The 19,494-nt window shown below is 65.6% G+C and overlaps 1 protein-coding gene across 2 annotated transcripts; it reads right to left on the reverse strand.

Moving 5' to 3' along the window:
• Nucleotides 1-97: 97 nt before the first annotated feature.
• ADSS1 (adenylosuccinate synthase 1) lies at nt 98-17,263 on the reverse strand. 2 transcript variants are annotated; one of them, XM_034992276.1, is made up of 13 exons: nt 17,009-17,263; nt 9,661-9,763; nt 7,451-7,513; nt 6,623-6,673; nt 6,221-6,287; nt 5,365-5,472; nt 5,190-5,271; nt 4,127-4,253; nt 3,396-3,550; nt 2,811-2,935; nt 1,924-2,021; nt 569-718; nt 98-484 (listed from the first exon to the last, which is right to left on the reverse strand). In XM_034992276.1, the coding sequence occupies exons 1-13, from the start codon at nt 17,198-17,200 to the stop codon at nt 432-434; spliced, it is 1,374 nt and encodes a 457-aa protein (XP_034848167.1). In that variant the 5' UTR covers nt 17,201-17,263; the 3' UTR covers nt 98-431. The 2 variants fall into 2 exon arrangements, with proteins under 2 accessions (XP_034848167.1, XP_034848168.1); XM_034992277.1 differs by lacking the exon at nt 17,009-17,263 and adding an exon at nt 11,804-11,942 and having other exon boundaries at nt 104-484.
• Nucleotides 17,264-19,494: the final 2,231 nt, after the last annotated feature.

Genomic DNA, 19,494 nt, shown 5'->3' on the forward strand with positions numbered 1-19,494 from the left:
AAGCAAGCAAACAGTTCGGCTTTGTGATACCGGAAATGTGCGTCCCCCAGACTGTTGTCGCCGCCAAAGTCAAAACGGAAGGACAGAACCAGACACGGACCGATCACCACTACTCAGTGGCTACTGCGTGTGTTTATTACTAAACGGCTCCAGCCAGCCATACAACCATGTGACAATTAATGTGCCATAAAAGTTCTCTGTTTTGAGTACTTTGGCTCATTTTCAGTAGCAGGATTTAAAAAAAAAACAAACATACACAACGCTGGCCGTCAGATGTTTGGATCACTGTAGAAATCGGTGGCTGAGCTGAAGGCTTGGAGAGATATATAAAAGTACAGAAACTAGTTTTCCTACTTCTGCGTTTCGGGCGGTGACTGCGGCTGCCGATGAGGGACAGGGCCGCTGCGCTCCGCGGGCTCAGCGCTCTCCGTCTAAAAGAGCTGGATCATCGAATCTCTTGATTTGCCGACCCCAACCCATTTCACTGGAAGGGAAAAGAGTTGCTCAGCCCTGGGGGTGGGGGGTGGGGCACAGAGGGCGGGATGGTGGCCGGGGCACATGCACCCACCTGCCACTCCGACGTGATTCTCCACGAACCGGACGTAGTTCTGGGCCTGCGGGGGGAGGTCCTCCCACTTCCTGGCACCCGCGGTGTCCGCCTTCCACCCAGGCAGCGTTTCGTATTCAACCTCAACCTTCTGCAGTATCTCCTGGTTCGCTGGGGAGACAAAGGGTCGGGGGTGGCCCATGTCCCGAAGATTCTGGTGCTCGGGTCTCCCATTCGGGGACCTGCTTGCCGCGGGGCTCAGCCAGGTGGAAGGCACATGGCCCTGGTTGGTTTTCTCGGGGGCGGGGGGTGGTGAGGGTTCTCTGACATTGGCTGTATCCCTGCCAGACCAGGGGACACGTCCACCCCAGACAAGGACTGCTAAGGGCTCTGCTAGAACCTCCACAGGTGGCTGGCTCAGCTGAGGAATTCCATGGACCCCACTTGGAAATTCTTTTTTTTTTTTTTAAGATTTTATTTATCCATTTATTTATTTAGAGAGTGAGCATGCAAGGGGAGGGGCAGAGGAGAGAGAAAATCTCCAGCAGACTCTGCCCTGAGCACAGAGCCCTACGTGGGGCTTGACCTTACGATCCCAAGATCATGACCCAAGCCGAAATCAAGAGTTGGATGCTTAACTGACAGAGCCACTCAGGTGTCCCCCCTTCTCCCAACTAGGAAATTCTAAGAGTCCTGAAGCATGACAGGATCCTGAAGAATCTCTGTGTCCTGTTACCAGGGCAAGGACCCTGCTCCAGCCAGGACTCCGTGGCTCCTGGGCATGTGGCTCACAGTAGACGCCAACCAACCCTTACTGATGGAAGGTGCTGGAACAAGCTGTCTCCTGAGGGATCCTCACTGCACGCTCCCCTGGGCCCTGGATCCCTGGGGTCACACCATACCCCCGCTGTGCCTTCTCAAAGGTCAGGGGTCAGTGGGGCCAGGGGACACAGGCCAAGGGGAGGAGGGGGTCTACACATGAGCTCAGAAGAGAGTGAGGGCTGCAGGGAAGAAGCCACTGGGGCGGCGGGGGTGGAGGGGGATGCGGTCAGAATGGGAACTGTGAGATCCAAGAAAACATTCGCCTTTGTACTTTCTAAAAGAAGCGACACACGGTAGCAGAAACCCCTTAGGTCTTAAATAACTGAAAACCGTGTTTTCTTAGGTAAAACAGTCATCTTTATGTTTGCACAGAGCAGTCCACGCCTGCCCGGGGAGCTTCCAGGGTGCCCAGGAGGTGGGCCTTGGCAGCGCCTAAGAGTCCCGCAGGGTCTGGGGTTAGCAGGGGCTGGCTCCCACCTGTCCCCCCAGGCTGCAGACCCGTCCCTTCTCCTCTTCCCATGCAACAGACGGGAGAAGCCATGGCATCCCCGTACCTGGGAAATAGGGGATCCTCTTCCCGTTCAGCTTGTACGAGACGCCGACTTTCACCTCGTCCAGGGCATCCAGGATGTCCAGTTTCGTTAAGGCCAACCTGTCCCCAGACCAGCAGACGGAGCGACACTGGAGAAGCTGCCGGCATGCTGGGCCTGCACCCTTTCTTCTGCCCTGCTATTTACAGTCGCCGGGAAACGCAGATGGGGTGCCCCAGAAGCACGCAGGCGGGCTCGGGAGTGCGGTTTCTGCCTGGCTGAGGTCTCCTCGCCTCGGGTGTCCCCATGGGACCCCGTTCCCGCGGCCCCATGAGCACCGCGTGTAGGGACACCCAGGGACCGCGTCGAGCCACAGTCCTCCCTGGCACAGGCCCTGTTCCTTCCGCGTTCCCTTTCCTTCCTCCCTCACAGGCCCTTGCAGGTGGGTCTCTCCGTGCTTCCTGCGCCCGTGGTGGCCAGGCCACCCTGTCCTCTGCTTTGCTGTGGCCTCAGCACCTTGGCGCTCAGAGCGCAGCCTCTTTGGCACCTGGTCCCAGGGTGGGGACAGTGTCTCCCTCCCACTGCCCAGCCCCACACCCCAGCAGACCTAACGGAGTGAGGTCCGGCCAAGCCAAGCCAGGCCCGGCCCCGCGGAGAAGGAGTCGTGTCCCTGAGGACCACGGTGGAGGCCCTCCGGGCTAGGCTTCCTCTCCCTCTCTAGATGGACGATTTTAACCCCCTGCAGGGGCCAGGACGCCCTCTGACCCCCTGCGGCCGCCTCCCCCACACGTGCTTAGGAGCAGATGGCCGGCCGGCTCTGAGGCCGTCCACCGCCGCGGCCCCGCCGTGCCGGACGGGAGACTCAGTGGCCTGCACGCCCACGTGACGACCGTGCGGGAAGGGCTGCTTACGCGGTAAAGCCGTTGACCATGTGAGCATATCTGAGAATCATCAGGTCCAGCCAGCCGCACCGCCTCTTCCTGCCTGTGGTCACCCCCCACTCGTGGCCACGGCTCTGTAGCAGGTCTCCGATTTCCTGCGTGACAGCAGAGCAGGCCCGCTGCGGCATGGAGCGGGAGCCTGCGCCTGGCTGCTTCGGGGCTCAGCCTTTCTCTCTGCTGCCTCCTGCCCCTCCCCTCCTCCCCCACTTCCCACGCTGGCCTCACGCACCCCTGCTCAGGACCAGAGCCTTGGGCCCTCGCCGCCAAGGGCACAAGGCCATGTTGAGGAAAGGCGGCCAGCGGCACCCTGAGGGGGTCCCTGAGCCACACCACACGGGCTGCTCTGAGGGGCCGGGAGGCACTCCGCCCGTCTGCAGTGCTTCCCGGGGAAACCGGGTCCGCGGGAGCTTGTGTGGTGCAGGGCTGTTGGCTTGCGCCACCTTGCGTGCACCTGTGGATGCCTGTCTCTGCTCTTGCCTTGTGTGTCTCTGCACACGCCACCACTGGGCGCCCCGCTGGGGTCCCGCTGGGGTCCCGCTGGGGCTGGGGACTCACATTGATCTGCTCGGTGGGAAAGGCGCCGATGCCCACGCGTGTGGTGTAGGCCTTCACCACGCCGTAGACCTCGCCTATGTTCTGCGGGGGGATGCCCAGGCCCGTGCACACGCCGCCCACGGTGCAGTTGGATGACGTCACAAAGGGGTAGGTCCCTGCAAGACCGAGCGGGTCAGGGCCTGCTGCCACCCCGGCCCCGGGCTCCAGCTCGGCAGAGGGTGGTGCGTGCTTCGGCCTCCTGCATGTCCCCTCTGTGGGATCTCCAGGGCCCGCGGTCCCAGAGACCATCCTGGGGGAGTGACCCACGTGGGCACTGTGCATCAGGCCGCTGTGGCCTGTGTAGGAGTCTGGGGTGAATAGCGGGAGAAGGCTGCTCCCAACTTGGATGGTGGGTGCCTCCCCTGCCTGGACCGTGTGGCCTTGGCGCTGGGGTGGCCGTGGGTTCGGGACAGGATGTACAGAAGGCCCACATGGATGGAAGCACCGGCTCTACCCAGCCTTGCTGGGAGCCCTGGCCGCAGCTCTGGCCTCTCTCCCTTTCTGTCCAGGTCAGCTCTCTCTCTTGTCCCTCCCAGCTGAAGTAGGAAGATGAGGGGCAGCATGATCACTGTCGTGGGCAGGGTGGCAGTGTGGCCGCGGAAGGCAGCCCTGCCACATCCGGTCAGTGACCGGCCTGGTCGCCAGCAGGCAGGAAAGGGGGATCGTGGGGATCAGCCGGGCTGGGGACCTACCAAAGTCAATATCAAGGAGGGCTGCATTGGCACCTTCCACGAGGATTTTTTTGGGGGTGCCGTGGAGCGCCTCGTACATAAAGTAGACGCCGTCTCGGACCATGGGTCGGATCCGCTCAGCAAAGCCCTGTGGGGGAGGCAGAGGAGGCTGCGGTGGGGCCAGGCCCCTCCTGACAGCCAGACACCTCCAGTGCATTCCTTTCCCGAAAGAGGCCTGGCCTGCAAACCTGTCCCGAGACCTGGAGCGACCCCCAGTCCTGTCTGGGTCTTGTCTGTGAGGCTCGCACTAGCCTCCTGCAGCCATGGGCTGAATTGTCCCCCCCCGCCCCGACTCCCGGGTTCATCTGTTGAAGTCCTGACCCCCAGCATCTCAGAACATGACTGTATTTGGAGACAGGTTTTCAAAGGGGGGATTAAATTGAGGTCGCTATGGTGGGCCCTAATCCAGTGTGACTGACGTCTTCATTGGTCTGGCCCTGTCCTCATTCACAGCTCCCCTAAGAGGGCTGGGAGGAGCCAGGAGCCCAGCCTTGGAAACTTCCAGAAAGGCTCTGTGCTCTCCTCATCCCATCCCTGACACTGCACTGACCCTCTACGAGTCAGCAAGGCCACCTTTACCAGCTACCCCAAATAGGACAGGGACAGCCTCTTTCCCCAGCCTGTCCTGGGAAATGTCCCCTGGCCTGGGGGCGGGGGAAACCTTCCTGCCCTCCCTGGCCTGGGCTTGCACAGGGGGCCTGTGGTCCCCAAGAGGGCCAGCCACCCCATAGCAGTGCCTGGGACAGTGCGCTCCCTGAGCGCTGCCTGGGCGTCTGGCAAGGCTGCGGTGCCCCGGTGGGGGCTGCCCGCCACGCCCCCGCCGCGCCCCGCCGCGCCCCGCCCCCACCATGCCCTGCCACGCCCCCCACCCCGCTGCACCCGGTCGCACCCTCCCCCGCCATGCTCCCCCCACCGCGCCATGCCCCGCCTGCCCACCCCCGGCCCGCACCCGACCGCGACCGCCCCCCCCGCCCCCGTTCCCGCCCCCGTTCCCGCCCCCGGCCCGCCCGCGCCCCTGCTCTACCTTGAGCCTTTTGAGTTGCCCCTCGACGTCCACTTCCAGGCTGGGGAACATGGACTGGTGCTGGCGGGCCAGGTTCTTGAATCTGCGGGGGCGACAGTGACTGCGACCCCTCGCCCCGCCTGGGGGTCCGCGCCCTCAGCACTAGCCACAGTCCCCCCTCGGGCGGCTCAGGTACCTGGCGGAAAATTCGTCAAAGTCCGACAGGAGGTCGCAGACGCGGAGGCCCGTGCGCGCAGCTTTGGAAGAGTAAGCCGGTCCGATCCCCTTCCTGGTGGTGCCGATACTGAAAGACAGGGGGCGGCCGTGAGCCGGGGGGGCCCGGCCCGGGGGCCTGGGAGGGGCCCTCCCCAGCAGGAGCACCTGCAGTCTGGGATGGCTACGAGAGCCCACTGGCCCCCTCCGCTGGCTGGCTGTCAGGGATCCGGGGGCTTGGGCCCCGCCGGCGGTTCTGGGCCAGCCGAAACCCTCCCGTCATTCCATGCCTTGGCTCTGAGACATCCTGTCTGCACTGGGCCCCGGCTTCCCTCTGGCCGGGCGCTGAGGATGCGCCTGTCCACGTGTGCCGGCTGCCGCCTCCTGGGGGCTGGGCGCGCTGGCCATGCCCACCCTGTGCCCACTGCCTGCCACTGCCCTAGCCCCAGGCTCGGTGAATGGCCTGCTCAGCATTGCCGCCTGGCATACTTGTGTGTGAGTGAGTGTGCAGAGTCTGAGTGTGCACACACGTGGGAGTGCATGCACACACGTGGGTGGCAAGTGAGCGTGCCACTTAATGGGGCAGGATGGCCACGGTTGCACCCTGTCCTCGCCTGGAGAACCAGTGCTCGGCACATTTTCATAAATATCTTTGGAGGACGAGGGAATGGCCTGGGTGCTTAGTGGGGCAAGGGTTTGGGTGGCCCATGTCTGTGGTCAGCTGGGCTGGGCTGCCGTGGTCGTGGTGGCTTCAGTGGGACCCCGTTCCCCTCTTGGCACACCCCAGAGCTCCCAGACTCGAAGGCCAGCGAGACAAGAGAAGCCCCGGATATACTCACTTCTTGCCCTCCTGGGCCTGCCGTTGCACTTCCTGCAGCCCGTCGACCGCCTGGTGAAAATCAAACACTGCGCGGCCAGGTGAGTGTCCCCAAGCGAGAGACAGACACAGGGTTATGGGGCTCCCCTGTGCACGCCCGGGCTGCCCGGGACAGGTGGTCCAGTTTGAAAGGGGACACACTGGACTCTGCCTCTGCCCAGCACAGACTCACACGTGCCCGGGAGGCCCTTCGGGCCTCCGTTTTCCCATCTGCAACTGGGGACTGTGATTCCGACCCACTGCCCACTTGGAATTTCATGGAGCTACGTGGGCTCAGCACGCCGGGGAGGAGGGCCACTGTGGGGTGGTGGTTCCCACGGCGGGTGGGTGGCACCGGCCCTGCACCCAGCCCGGGTGTGCTTACCGAGGTGGGCGCGGTCGGAGATGACAAGCCTCTTCTCCCAGTCCTTCAGACCTGCGGTCACGCGGCAGGCGGTCAGCCATCACGGGCAAGGTGGCCAAGGCTGGGCAGCTGGCCCAGCCCCCACCCAGGGCAAGAGTCCACAAAGGTCACATGTGGCCTCTCTCCCTGCTGAGGGCCCTGGAATCTCACCCCCCACCTCTCCCTGCGGGGCCTCTGTCCTGGCGCTTCATGCCCAGGGTCAGTTTCCTGTTGGCTCTTCTCACTCCTGTCCTGAACTCGAGCCCTGAGGCTGAGGCCCGCTTCCTTCTCGGACCCCATCAGGGTCTTGGGGCTCCACCTCTAGACAACCTTTCCAGGGGGGCAGCTGGCCCAGACACCCTGGCCGGTGGCCTCCATTGCTGCCTGCCCCCAGGAGCCCCCAGGAGCCCCTAGGAACCACATCCTTCCCTGTAGGTGGGGTCGGCCCAGTGCTCCCCAATCTCGGCCAGACATCCAGGTGTCCTGGGGAGCTTCATCAAATTCTAGGTCCCAGGGCCCCTTCCAGACTTCCTGAGTGGGACCCTCCAGATGCCACCTGTCCCCAGTGTCGTGAAAGCTCCCCATAAACACTGAGACCCACAGCCAGACTTTGGGGCCTTGGGCTGCCCTGCTCTCCGCATCCCGAGTGCAGACCCAGCTTTCTGCACAGGCAGAGTGGGCAGGAGGTGGGTGGGGGACTGCTGGGCTGGGGAAACTGACCCCTACCAAGAACCCACACGGGAGGCCCTGGCCACCACGCTGCTAGGAACTTGCCTGGGCCAGGGTGCGCGTGCGGGCACTCGGACCTACCTTTCTTCTCATTCTTTTCTGCTTCTTCAAACAAGCCGGGTAAGTGGACGACCACCCCATTGCCTGCAACACATCACAGGGGACTGAGTTGTGCAGCGGACACGGCGACTTACGTTGAAGGGAATTCTGACACCTGCTACAACATGGGTGGACCTTGAGGACACTATGCCAAGTGACACAGGCAGGTCACCAAAGGACAAACACCCTGTGTGATTCCACTCATAGGAGGTCCCTGGAGGAGTCGGATTCACAGGGACAGGAAGTAGAGGGGGGCGCCAGGGGCTGGGGAGGGGGCCGGGGTTAGTGTTCAAGGGGGACAGAGTTTCAGGTTGGGGAGATGGAAAGTTCTGGAGACGGACAGTGGGGGTGGGTGTGCAACAGCGTGAATGTGCTTCATGCCACCGGGCTCTATGCCTAGAAATGGCAAAGATGGAAAATTTCTGTTGTGCATACTCACGACAGTGGAAGAAATGGCCCCAAACCAAACCAAAGCCATGGGGAGCGTGTGCAGAGCCCGCGAGCAGAGGAGAGCTTGCGGAGGCTGCGGTGGCAGGGCTGCCGGCAAATGGCAGAGGGGACTTCTTGGAGTGAGGACGGTGCTCCAGAGCTGAATTGTGTTGAATGTCATGGCACATAAATTATACCGCAGTTAAGCTGGTACAGTCTATGTGAATGGTGTGAAAATGGGAAAGCAGGAGACACGCAGCCCCCGACCCTTCCCGGGACCCGGGCAGGGCCTCTGGGGACCCGGGCCCTCCCTATCCATACAACACTGAAGTGCGATCCACATAGTTTCACAGGGGCAGAGGCTGAGGCCCAGAAAAGGAAGGTGACCCGCCCCAGGTCACACAGCATGTTAGTGTGGGGTCCAGGCTGAAGCGAAATGCGAGCCCTTTTCTCTTAGACCGAAGGCGGCTGGGCCAGGCCACCTGCTGTCTTCCCAGGAGGAGCCCCCCTGGCCCCGGTCCCCCCCAGGGCTGCCGGTGGCACAAGCTCGGCCGAGGGAGACAGGACATGGGTCCAGATGGGAGTGGCTCAGACTGTGCAAGCCACACCGAGTACAAAAGGTCACCTAAATGCCAGGGCGTCCTGAAATGACCACGTGGCAGGGTCCCCGGGAATGTCGCGAGCCGAGGGGCAGCTGTGTGAGTTCTGGCACGTTCGCCCCCGGCTGAGCACGCTGCCGGCCGGGCTGGCCGAGCTGACCCCCGCGATGCTCCCCGGGGACCACCCAGCCTGGGCTCCAGCTGCTGGCCCTGACCCACCCCGGCTTCTCAGACGGAGACCTCTCATCAAGCGGGCCTCCCTGGCCTCGTTTCCCACCAGGTGGGGCCCAGGGCCCAGCGGACGAGGCTGGGCCTGGAGAAGGCTGCAGCAGAGCCCCACCCCGGGCCCCCACCCCGGGCGAACCGCGGGAGGTCACCGTGCTGTCCTCGCCCACTGCAGCGGCCCCGGTGTGTCCTCCTGCACAGTCCGACCGCACACGGCCCCTCAGCGACACTTGCCTCCCGTCGCCCAGCCCTGTGCCCTCACTGGGCACACCTGCAGCTGCACAACCACGCTTCGCAACCAGGGAGGGGCGGGGGCAGATGAGCCACGAGGGTGGTCTTGCTAAGTCGTGCAAGGAGCCCGACGAATAGTCCTGCACGCTGCGGGAGGGCGTCAGGCCGCCTGGCTGGGGCGGGGCGGGGCGGCTCTGGGCAGGGAGGCTCAGGCTGAGCCGAGGGCCGGACAGGAGGTCCGGCCTGGAGGCCAGGAGGGAGGGAGGGGCAGAGAGAGAGAGGCAGACACAGCGAGAGAGAGAGAGAGAGAGAGAGAGAGAGAGAGAGAGAGAGAGAGAGGGAGGGGAGGGGCCGGGCGCCCCCGGAAGGGCAGGGAGTGCTGTGGGAAGGGGGAGGCTGGGGAGCCCGCAGGCTGGGCTTCCACCCATGCAGCGGAGTCTGGCCCCTGCCCCTGTGCGCACACGCACACGCACACCTGCACGTACTCACGCCCACTCACGTTCACTCCCTCACATGCAAACAAGCTCGCACACACCGCTCCGCGGGGCTCCCCGCCCCCTCTCCCTCCCGCCCAGGCTGGCGGCTCCCAGGACGGGCTCCCAGACCAGGCCCGTGGGCCAGCTTGGCTCTCCTGCCGGGTCCAGGCCCACCTGCAGGGGGGCCCTGGGCTGGATGACACACGCGGGACCCCCGGCTGCTGGCACTCACCGATGAAGGACACGGCCTTGGTGTTGATGATGCCGCTGGGCAATAGGTGGAAGTCATACTCCCTGCCGTCCACCACCACGGTGTGGCCAGCGTTGTTGCCCCCCTAGGAACAGAAGCCCGCTGAGTATGCAGGAGCTGCAGGGCTTGGACCTGCCCTGGGAGGGCCCGTCCAGCCTCACTGTGGACCAGCTCCAAACACAGGTGGCTTAGGGCGGTGGTTCTGTCCCCCAGGGTGCACAAGATGCTGTCCACGCTTGGACTTGGGGCCTCTGGTGCCGCGGTTGGCTCTGAGGCGTGCCTGGGGCGCTCCGGGCTAGTGACCCAGGCCACGGATGAGGTGCAGGGCCCTGACCAGCGGACTGGCTTGGAGGGGGCCTGGCCCTGGCTGGTCCCGCCCTCCCCACACCTGCACCCGGCCCTGGACCATCTCTCGTGGGCACAGGCCGACGCCCCACGGAGGCTGGCTTGGCAGAGGCCCCGCCTATGAGCCCCTCTGGAGGTCCGTCCTCTGATGAAGGAATGAGGGGGCCAACTTCTCCTAGAAGCACAAACCCAGGCCCCCACAACCCAAGCTCCGTGGTGGCGGGGGGGCGGGGCTAGGCAACACTGTCATCTGGGGCGGGGGGAGGGACAGGTGTAGTCACTGGCCAGTGGGACCAGCGCCCCTCGCCCCCTGAGCAGGGACTGCTCCCTTTGGGCCTGTGCCTCCCATCTAAGAATAAAAAGGAAAACACGGTTCTGAGTCTAGCCCTGTCCTGGGGGATACCTGGGTGACAGGGTCCTTTCTTTTTGGAACTGCTGCTGATGGTGGGCTGGGGCTGGCTGAGGGGGTTGAGGGGAGCCCAAGGAGAGCCAGCCCCAGGAGGGATGTTCATTCTGCTGTTCCCATGAGCAGAGGGCACTGTGGGCCCCCAGGGTGTGCGGCACCGGACCCTCGGGGCTGCCCCTGGGTGGGGAAGCATGCTGGCCGGTGCCCGGTGCTCTGGGCCCAGCCCAGCCCCTCCTTCCTGCCCTAAGCTCCCGCAGAAACACTGGCTTATCCACAGGGCCTCTCCACGGACAAGGCCCACTCCCTACCACACCCACTGCCCTCCTGCCTCGAAGAGGGGGGCGCTGGGCGGCTGGCTCCTAGCGGCCTCAGTCTTGCCCACCCCAGGCAGGGCTGCATGACGGTGGCCTCCTCCCCCCCCCTCTCACCGGGAGCACCTGTTCCTCACGGAGCATCTGGTTGAGATTTATATCTCCTGGCTCCTCCACCCAAACAGCCCAGGCAGGGGGGTGGCAGGGTGCCCGGGGACAGCGAGGGGCGGACACCAGAGACGCCAGGCCAAGGGCTTTCCCTCCTGGACCTCACATCATGCATCGGTAAATTAAGTAGTGGGGCCCTCCCCTAACGCATCTCCCTGACTTCCACAACACCCCTTCACCCCGGGCTCAGCCCCGTGAGCTCTACCAGCTGCCCAGGATGTTCCTGCCAGAAGCCGGGTCCACGGAGGGCCCCAGACGGCCGAGCACTGAGTGTCCGGGGTGCATGTGGAAGGTCCGTGTGGGGCTGCTCTCACCACCTCCGACACGGCGTGGAGGATGTCTCTGACAGACTCCCGGGGCCACCGCAGTCCAGGTGTGCACCCCATGGCCCTGATGCATGACTGTGCCATGTCCCTGGGCTTCCCCGTGGCCAGTGGGGGCCGAGCTGCCCTGGGACTCCCAGGTCGTTGGCTGTGGGAACTGACCGCAGCCTCTGAGGGAACGATGGTGGAAACGGATGGGTTGCTCTGTGGGGAGCAGACGGGAAGGACAAAGGGGGCGCTGGGGGCCTGGGAGCCTAGGGGGCCGCCCCACGAGCAAGGGTGGACAGGCAGCACCAGGCCTCGGGGGCTCAGGACGGAGATGGTAGTGGGAGGTGAGCGGGCTGGGCTGCCACGGAGAGGAGGCTTGGGGAAGGGACCCCAGAGGGGCTGCCGGAGGGAAGGGAAAGAGCAGACGCTGATGGAGTGGGGCAGACGGGGTGGAGGGGAGGCAGTGGGCTCAGCCTCAGAGGCAGACCCCCGCCCCCGGCCCTGCTCTCCCAGCGCCCAGTGCCAAGGTCAGCTGGCCCAAGGACACACACACAGACCAGAAGCACTGTTGAGCACAACCCCACCTCTGTTTGGGGTAAACACGGGCACCAGGAACAGGCACAGGCCATCGCGGGCCAGTGGGCATCAGATGACCCCAGCCAGCTGAAGGGCCCAGGCCTCAGACCACAGTTCACTCACAGGGGCACGAGCCTGCCCCAGGATGCCGAGCCCAGGGCCTGCTGACCTGCAGGGAGCACCTCCCAGCAGCTCTGCCGAGGTCCAGGGTGACTGTCCCAGAGAGACCCTGGTCTGTCCCGCCACCCGGGTGGCATGCGGGCAGGTGGCGAGGTGGGGGCAGGAACACCCCACTGCCCTCCTTAGGCTTTAGCCCAATTGCCAGCTGCCATCTGCAGGCCCAAGGAGGGCCGGGCCAGGGGGCCGTCGGGCTGGGGGTGCAGCTCCAGCCCCGTTTGGAAAACCACGTGGAGGGAGGAGCTTGTCCAGGGCCCCAGTGAGGGACGGTGCGAATGTCCGGCCCAGCCTGGCCACCTTTGCCTCTTGGGCGGCTCTCAGCCTCCCTGTCCTAGGGGGGCAGGTTCTGGAGGTTCCATGCTCTGTGCCCTGGGAGAGTGAGCGAGGACTGTCCCAGACCTCAGGTTCGCTGTCTGCCCCACAGCTCCCTGGAGCTGACCTCCCCCTGCCTTTGTGCCCCTGGGGACAGGCCAAGTCAGGCGGGAGCTGGGCACAGAGGCAGGGCTTGGTGTGGCCCCTCGAGGGCTCTGCCTGCCTCCAGGTCCTCCCTCTGCAGTGGAGCCTTGGGTCCGGCCCAGCTCTGGACCCACCACGGACCCTGAAGCCACTCCCACCACTCCTGCCCGAACCTCATGGACGCCCCAGCCAGCTGCCTCCCCGGAGGCAGGGATCTAAGAAACGGGGTTCTCTCACTCCTGGACAGAGGAAGAGGACCACGGCCAAGGCTGGCCCACTCAGGAGCCTGGCCAGCTCTGATCCTTCCTGTCCCTGCAGGAGTCCAGCGGGGCCCAGGCCCAGCAGGGAGATACACACATGGCCTGTTGCCGGAGTGTGAGCGGTGGCCGTGGGCCACAGTGCAGACCGTCTCCCCGGTCCCCACCCGGCACCTAGAGAGCGTGGCCTCAGCCACCCTCCTTGGCACCTCGAGGCTGTGGGCCCTGAGAGCCAGCTCTGATGCCCCACTGGGGCCCAAAACCTGGGGGACAGAGAGCCTGTGAGAGCCATCTTCCTGCCCCTCTCCCCCGTGCCGCCCTCTGCGGAGCCCCTGAATCTCCCACAGCGTGTCTCCTGGGGGCCGTCCCGGGCTGAGGGACCTGCTCCGGCAGCAGCCCAGGGCAGGCAGCTGGGCCCTGTGAAGGCCAGGCCTTCGGTCCCCAAGTGTGGTCTGGCACCTGCCAGCGCAGGCCTCGGGACGATGACGGGTGGGCTCAGCTGGCTCAGAGGGTCTCCGTTCGCCGGTCAGGGGCTTCCACCTCCTTGGGGCCAACCGGGTGGGGCGCGGTGGGCTGCGAATGTGCATTGGGGGCAGCACAAGGGGCTCAGGGACGCCCCTGGGGCGCCCACCCCCGCTCCGCCGGAGCTGCGGCCATCCCCCTGCCAGGCCCTCTCCACACATACGCGGCTCCGCGAGGCTCCCTGGTGGAGCACATTCTGCATGCCTTGTCTCCCATGCTGGCCAACATCCGTCCCGCTCCTGCCCTCCTCTACCGGCCCTCATCCCCAGCAGCCTGCTGTCATCCTCCGCTGACCTCTGACCTGCCAGGCCCCCCCATTCTCTTTGGACCCCCAAGGACACGGGTCTCCATGCTGTTCTGGACGGCTCCTTTGGCCACAGTGCCCCCTTGGCCCTGGTCCCTGGGGGGCACCAGCCTGGCTGTCTGTCCTGGGATGCAGCACCGCCCCCCTCCCCATCAGCTTTGAGGGGCCCCAGGCCTGTGAGCTCCAGACTCTCCCCGACATTCCTGATCTTGTTTCTCTGACAGCCCCACCCCCCACCCCTGCAGCCACAGAGCCTGCTGACCTCCCCCGTCTGGCTCACTGGGAGAGGGACCTGCTCGGGTCCAGCTCATCTGCCTGCGTCCATCCCCAGCCCTGGTCTGAGTGCCGGGCACGCGGACAAAAGGAGCAGGGAGGTGAGCAGGGGAGGGGGGCAGCTTCTCAGAGGCAGTGGAAAGGTTCCTGGCCAGCCCTGGGTGCTGTGGGGTCCGGCTGAGTCTGGGTCCTGGGCGACACACAGCAAGGGGCCTGCTCTCAGGGTGGAGACACTGGTGACCCACCCCCTGCCTGTCGGTGGGGAGACCTGCAGTCCACCCACCTATGCAGTGCTTTACCTCATCTACTGTCTGCCCCATTCACTCGTTCAACCCCAACCACAGCTGCCCTCCGCTCAGAGGGCACTGGGGCAGGAGGGAGAGCTCAGGGGCTCCAGGTGGGTATGCAGGGTCAGCTGCCCAGGGCAGACGCTCCCACGGCCACAAAGGGCTGTGTGAGCTGGGGATGCCCCTCCTCTCGAGCCACCGCTGGGTGACCACTGCCATCAGAGGACATGGCCCCGGCTGGACACGGCCCCCCCCAGATGGGGTGGTTGCATGGAGACTGTGGTGGAAACCGAAAGAAACACAGCACCCTTGTACCGAGCACAGTCACGCATGGAGCTCCAGGACCATTCACACTGCAGTTGCAAAGGAGGGAATTCCAAACTCCGACCTTGGCAGTCCTGGGCAGCCCCAGAGCCTTCTGGCCAAAGTAACTTTGGAAACAGAGGAAGGGTGGGCGTGAGCAGCAGGCTACACGGGACTGGAGCCGACTCCGGGCTGGGGAGAGGGTCGAGGGAAGGATGCTGGCAGACGCAGAAGGACAGAGCCCAGTGGAGGTGTGTGGACTCCGAAGACAGGGTGGGCAGACCTCACAGCCCGATTGTCTGTGCAAAGTCACCGCAGAGAACAGGGTTGCCAGCACCCCTGGAGGCCAGCAGTGGTGCCCAGGGGCACCGTGACACGGCCCAGAGGGAGCCTGCACCGCAATGAGCAAAGGGGGGCCTTCCCGGCCAAGCCCTGACCCCAGGCACCCCAGAGCAGCCCCCACACACCCAGAGCGCTGGGGGTAGACAAAGGGCGGCTGGGGGTGCCATGGGAATGGCAGGGGAGGGTGGACCGTGCGGGGTCGGTGTAGTGAGAAGGGGAGGCTGCCCCCCCCAAACAGCACAGAAAACAGCAGGAGGGACCCAAGCCCGAGACCCTGGACCGTCGGGAAGGCGGTGGGGGAGTCCTGGGGTGCTGACCACAGGCCCCACATGATTGATGGGAAAGAAACCAGGACAGCTGTGGGGGTGCAGGTGGGCCTGGCCCCAGACCACTGAGGGCCACAAAGGGCTTCAGAGGGGTGCCGAATGGGAGGAGGGGTGGTGGGGGTCAGCAGAGGCGGAGTGGAGCCCAGCAGCTGTGGGGCATGCAGCTGCCACTCAGGACGGCCCGGGCCCGAGTGACAGGCCAGGTGACCCTTCTGGTGACTGGGGCTGGCCGGCTTCAGCCCTTCCAGGCAGCCACCCAGGCGGGACTCCTGCCCACTGCACGTGCCCCGCTGCCCGCTTCCTGGGGCCCCTTGCTCCCATGTGCTGCCCGGCTCCTGGGGTCAGGGCTGCATTTGGCTCTGGGCACCCGCGGCTGTGACTGGGAGCTTCATGCACACACTCTAGGTAAGAGGCAGCCTTCCCTAGGGCCAGCGCGGGGCCCTCACTATGCATCCCGACACCCCGTCCTGGCTCGATGGATGCGTGGCACACGTGAGGGCCCACATATGCTGCTTCTTCTCATTCCTCAACTTTTCTGGGCCTCAGTTTCCCTGCTTCACCACTGTCGGGAGGCTGGAGAAGGCGGCCCACGATTATCCCCACTGTGAGGTCAGCCGGGGCTCCTGCAGGCGGAGACACATCTGATCTCAGTCTGAGAAGTCACCTCGGGGCGAAGGTGCCCAGTGGGCCCCCAGGTCAGGTGATGGGGCTCCAGCCTGCTCGGTGCTTGGCCGCTCTGTCCTGCTGACCCAGGTGGCAGAGCAGGGAGGCCCCACTCCAGAACCATTCTGTGGCCAGGAGGGCCTGCAAAGCCCGCCCAGGCTCTTCAGAAGGGAGAGGGGCCACAGATAGACCTGTGAGGCTCACTGGAGCCAGCAGGGTACATGGAGAGTGCTGGCACCGTGTGCCCGGCTGCGGGGGGGCAAAGGCCCCCAGCCCATGAAGCAGGGTGCCCGGAGACCGCCTCTGGCACTGGGGGCTGTCCGGCCAGGAGTGGGTTGCTCGCCTGGCTAAGGGCAGAGGGGTGGGAGGTCTCTCACGCTGCCAGGAAGCTCCTTCCAGGAATCCACTGTCTGCATCGAGAGGAGTGGCCCAGATAGCGGCTGGCTGTTCCCTGAGCCAAGCGCTGGGCCCATTTCCTTCCCCGGGGGTGTGCCCCGGCCCTAGCCTTCCGGGCAGGAGCTGGGAAACGAGGCCACAGACCAGACAGGGAACTGCATGCCAAAGCATGCACCCTAAAGCTGTCCCCTGTGCCCGGGGCTCTAAGTCGGCCCAGCAGCAGCGCGGCTCTCAGCCCCGGCACAGGGGCGTGGCTCCGCCCAGGGCAGCCCACAGCTGGCAGTGGCCTCCCTGGGCCCTTGGGGACACAGCCTGTGTCTGGCCTCCCTGGTGGCACCGCCAGCTGCTGGGTCACCCTGGCCAGCCATCCGTGGCCCCTCCCTCTCCCCCCACCCCAGTCCGGCCGGGGACCCTCCTCGTCCCTGGCCTGTCTTCCTTCGGGTCCTGGCCCACTGTCCTGCCCTAGCCTCTGCGTCCTCTTGGCTGGCCCTCCAGGGCCACCCCGTGGCCAGCCCTGTGCCAGACCCCGACAGCCAGGAGCTGGGGGCCCCACCCACCCCACCCCCACACCGGAGGGCCCAGTGTCACACCCATGGCGCAACCCCCCCAACTCCCCCCCGCCCTGAAGATCGGGTGTCCCCAACTCAGCTAAGGTATTTATAGCTCCTCCCTGGCCCACTGCCTGGAGGGGTGGGGCTGGGTGGGGAAGGCGGTCCCCGGGGAGGGAGCGGGGGAGGGGAGAGTGTGCATGCAGAGGGGTCGGTGGCCGTGGGGTGGGGGGAGGGAGTCCAGGAAGGGGAGCTATCCAAGAGGCGTGTCCAGCTCAGGGCGCGGGAGAACAGGGAGGTCAGGGCCCCTGGGTGCAAGGGGAGGAGGGGGCTTGCTGGGTGGGTGGGGGGCCCCGCACCTGGCAGCGGCTGATGATGTCGGCGTCCGTGGCCAGCAGGTCCACCACCTTGCCTTTGCCCTCGTCCCCCCACTGCGCGCCCAGCACCACGGTCACCCGGGAGCCCGTGGCCGCCGCCTCCTGCTGCAGCCGTCCCCGCTTGACGCCGCCGGGGCCGGGGGGCCGGTCGTTGGAGGCGCGAGTCCCCGACATGTTGGTCTGGTCACTCCTCTGCTGTGCTGGGCCACGGGACAGCCCTGTCGCCGCCGCCACTAAAAGAAGCCGGCCCAAGGCAGGGGGGCGGGCCGGGGGCGGGCCCGGCGGGCGCAGTGGCGCCTCTGGGTGACCTCTGCTGCCGGGTCCCGCCCCCGCCAGCCCAGCCCCCACCGGGGAGCCGAGCTGGGCCCCGGGCACCTACCTCTGGGGGTGGGGGCACAGGGATAGCCGGTGAGCCGCGCCAGCCAGGTTTCTCCCTCGGGAACCCTAATGGGGACCCCTGTGCTGCCCCACTCCAGGCCCAGCACCTCAGGGTTTTAGAAACTTGGGGGGCCCTCTTCAGGGTGGGAGAGGGGGCCATGTCTTCACACTCCACCTGGCGGGTCTGCATCCTTGGGACTTTGGGGTGGGCACGGGCCCTGAGGCGAACCTCGGCCCAGGGCCCATGCGCGTGCTCTGCTGGCCAAGGAGAGAGAGACAGTGTGCCCCCTCCCCCAGCGCCCCCACCCATACTCTCAGGGGCTCAGTGTCCAGCACAGGACAGGGAGTGGCGGGACCAACGTGCCTGCCTGGAGTGGCTCGCAGTTTCCACCAGGCTGCTGCAGGACCCTAGAATCCAGGGGGACAGGACGCCTGATGGCCGGCCACCTGGCCAGCAGAGAAGCAGCCGGGGATGCTCACCAGCCCCGCACAACCAGGGTCCCCAAGAGACCCCACAGCAGATTCCTTTCCTGGCCTGCCTCTGGAGGGACAGGGCTTCCAGAGAGGATTTGCAACAGTCTGCGGGGCTCCCGTCTGGCCCACCCGGGTTCCCCGACGTCCCACGTGGACTCGGGTGTGGACATGGCTAGCCCCACTGGGAGAAGGGGCGAGGGATGGACCCCTGGGGGCAGGCGTGCGCTATGGGCCCCTCCCTCCAGGGCCAGGAGCCCCTGTCCCCTCTCTGGTGGGAGGAGTGTCTCAGTACAGAGGGACCCGGAGCCCAGCAATTAGCCTGTGGCCAGGGCTCAGAGAGCCGCTGGGCTCCTTGGGTTCCCACGGGGAGACCAGAAGTTCCCATGCAGGAGGAGAGTAGTCACACAGAGGTCACTCATGGAGAGTCCCAGCAGAGGACGGCTCTGCCAGCCCGCCCTCCTTAGTCCTCTCCTCCTGTTCCCTTCCTACATTCCCCTGGGCTCCTGCTGGGACCCTGGCTCTGACCCCTCTGGGTCCCGGACCCTCTTCTCTCACATGGGGACCCCACCAGTTCCTTTCTCCCGGCATCGCCGTGGGGCAAACACCAAAATGCAGGGGTAAGTGGGGTGTGAGGGGCAGGCTTTGTGTCCTTGGCCTTCCTGGGTGACAGCAACCCCCCGCTCCCCCCACCCCCCACTGCCAGCCCGTGGGAAGTGGCTGAACAGGGGCAGGAGGGCCTGAGACTCTGGGCTCTGAATGTTTCGAAGGCAGGCCAGGGCGAGCAGGCCTTGGGTGGCCGGCTGTGGCCTGGGTGTTTCTGGGAGTGAGGCGGTGGGAGTGGAGCTGGAGCAGAGGCTGGCTGTGTAGACAAGGAAAAGGCGGGCTGGTGGCAGAAGGGAGCAAGAAGGCGGGAAGGGTTGTTTGCTGAGCGGCTGGAATGCCCACTGGAGCCGCGGAGGGGAGGGACATGTGCCGGAGTCCCGTCAGACGGGGTGCTTCCCTCTGCGGAAGGGGGCTGCTGGCTGGGGGCCCTTCCTGGGGAGACTGGGGCTAAGGGGGCCACCATGGGGGTTCACACGGGATCTGCAGGGCCGGATGCTGGCCGGCAGGGGCACCAACTCCCCCAAGCCCAGGTCTATAAATAGCCGGCGGGCCTGGGGGGGAGTCAGGCTTTTCTATAAACAGCCCTGTCCCGGCCCGGCAGCTGGGTCCGGCCTGTCACACGGCCTCTCCGGAATTAGAACACGTCCCCCCTGCGGCGGCCTGTGCACCGTGGGCCTGTCACCGGGGTAGGGGCAGTACAGGTCACCGAGCTTGGGGGCTCCCGGTGGGAGCGGGTGGGCTCAGCCAGCTGGGGCTTCCACCCTGGGCCACAGCGCCCCGCGGACCACCTCACGCGCGGTGGGCCCGGACACAGAGCCCTCAGACGTCTGCACAGGGGCTCACATCCTTGAGTGCAACACGGGGCCACCGCTTTGGAAGACACCTCGCAGTTTCCTACACAGTTACCGAGCCGGCCTGTGAGAAACCAAAACCCACGTCCACACGCAGACCGGCCTGCGGATATTCGCAGCAGCTTCCCACGGAAACCCCCCGGCGGCGTCCACGCCGTGAGG

The sequence above is a fragment of the Mirounga leonina genome, unplaced genomic scaffold (genome assembly GCF_011800145.1).
Source record: "Mirounga leonina isolate KUSES-001 unplaced genomic scaffold, KU_Mleo_1.0 Mir_82, whole genome shotgun sequence".
NCBI lineage: Eukaryota > Metazoa > Chordata > Mammalia > Carnivora > Phocidae > Mirounga > Mirounga leonina.

Bases quoted from the DNA above. Each gene is read 5' to 3' on its own strand.
- ADSS1 (XM_034992276.1), bottom strand. From the start codon at position 17,200: ATGTCGGGGACTCGCGCCTCCAACGACCGGCCCCCCGGCCCCGGCGGC. The intron at 2,022-2,810 runs GTAAGCAGCCCT...GTCTGGGGACAG, and splicing joins ATGGTCAACGGCTTTACCGC to GTTGGCCTTAACGAAACTGG. The intron at 719-1,923 runs GTACGGGGATGC...TTGTCTCCCCAG, and splicing joins GAGGATCCCCTATTTCCCAG to CGAACCAGGAGATACTGCAG.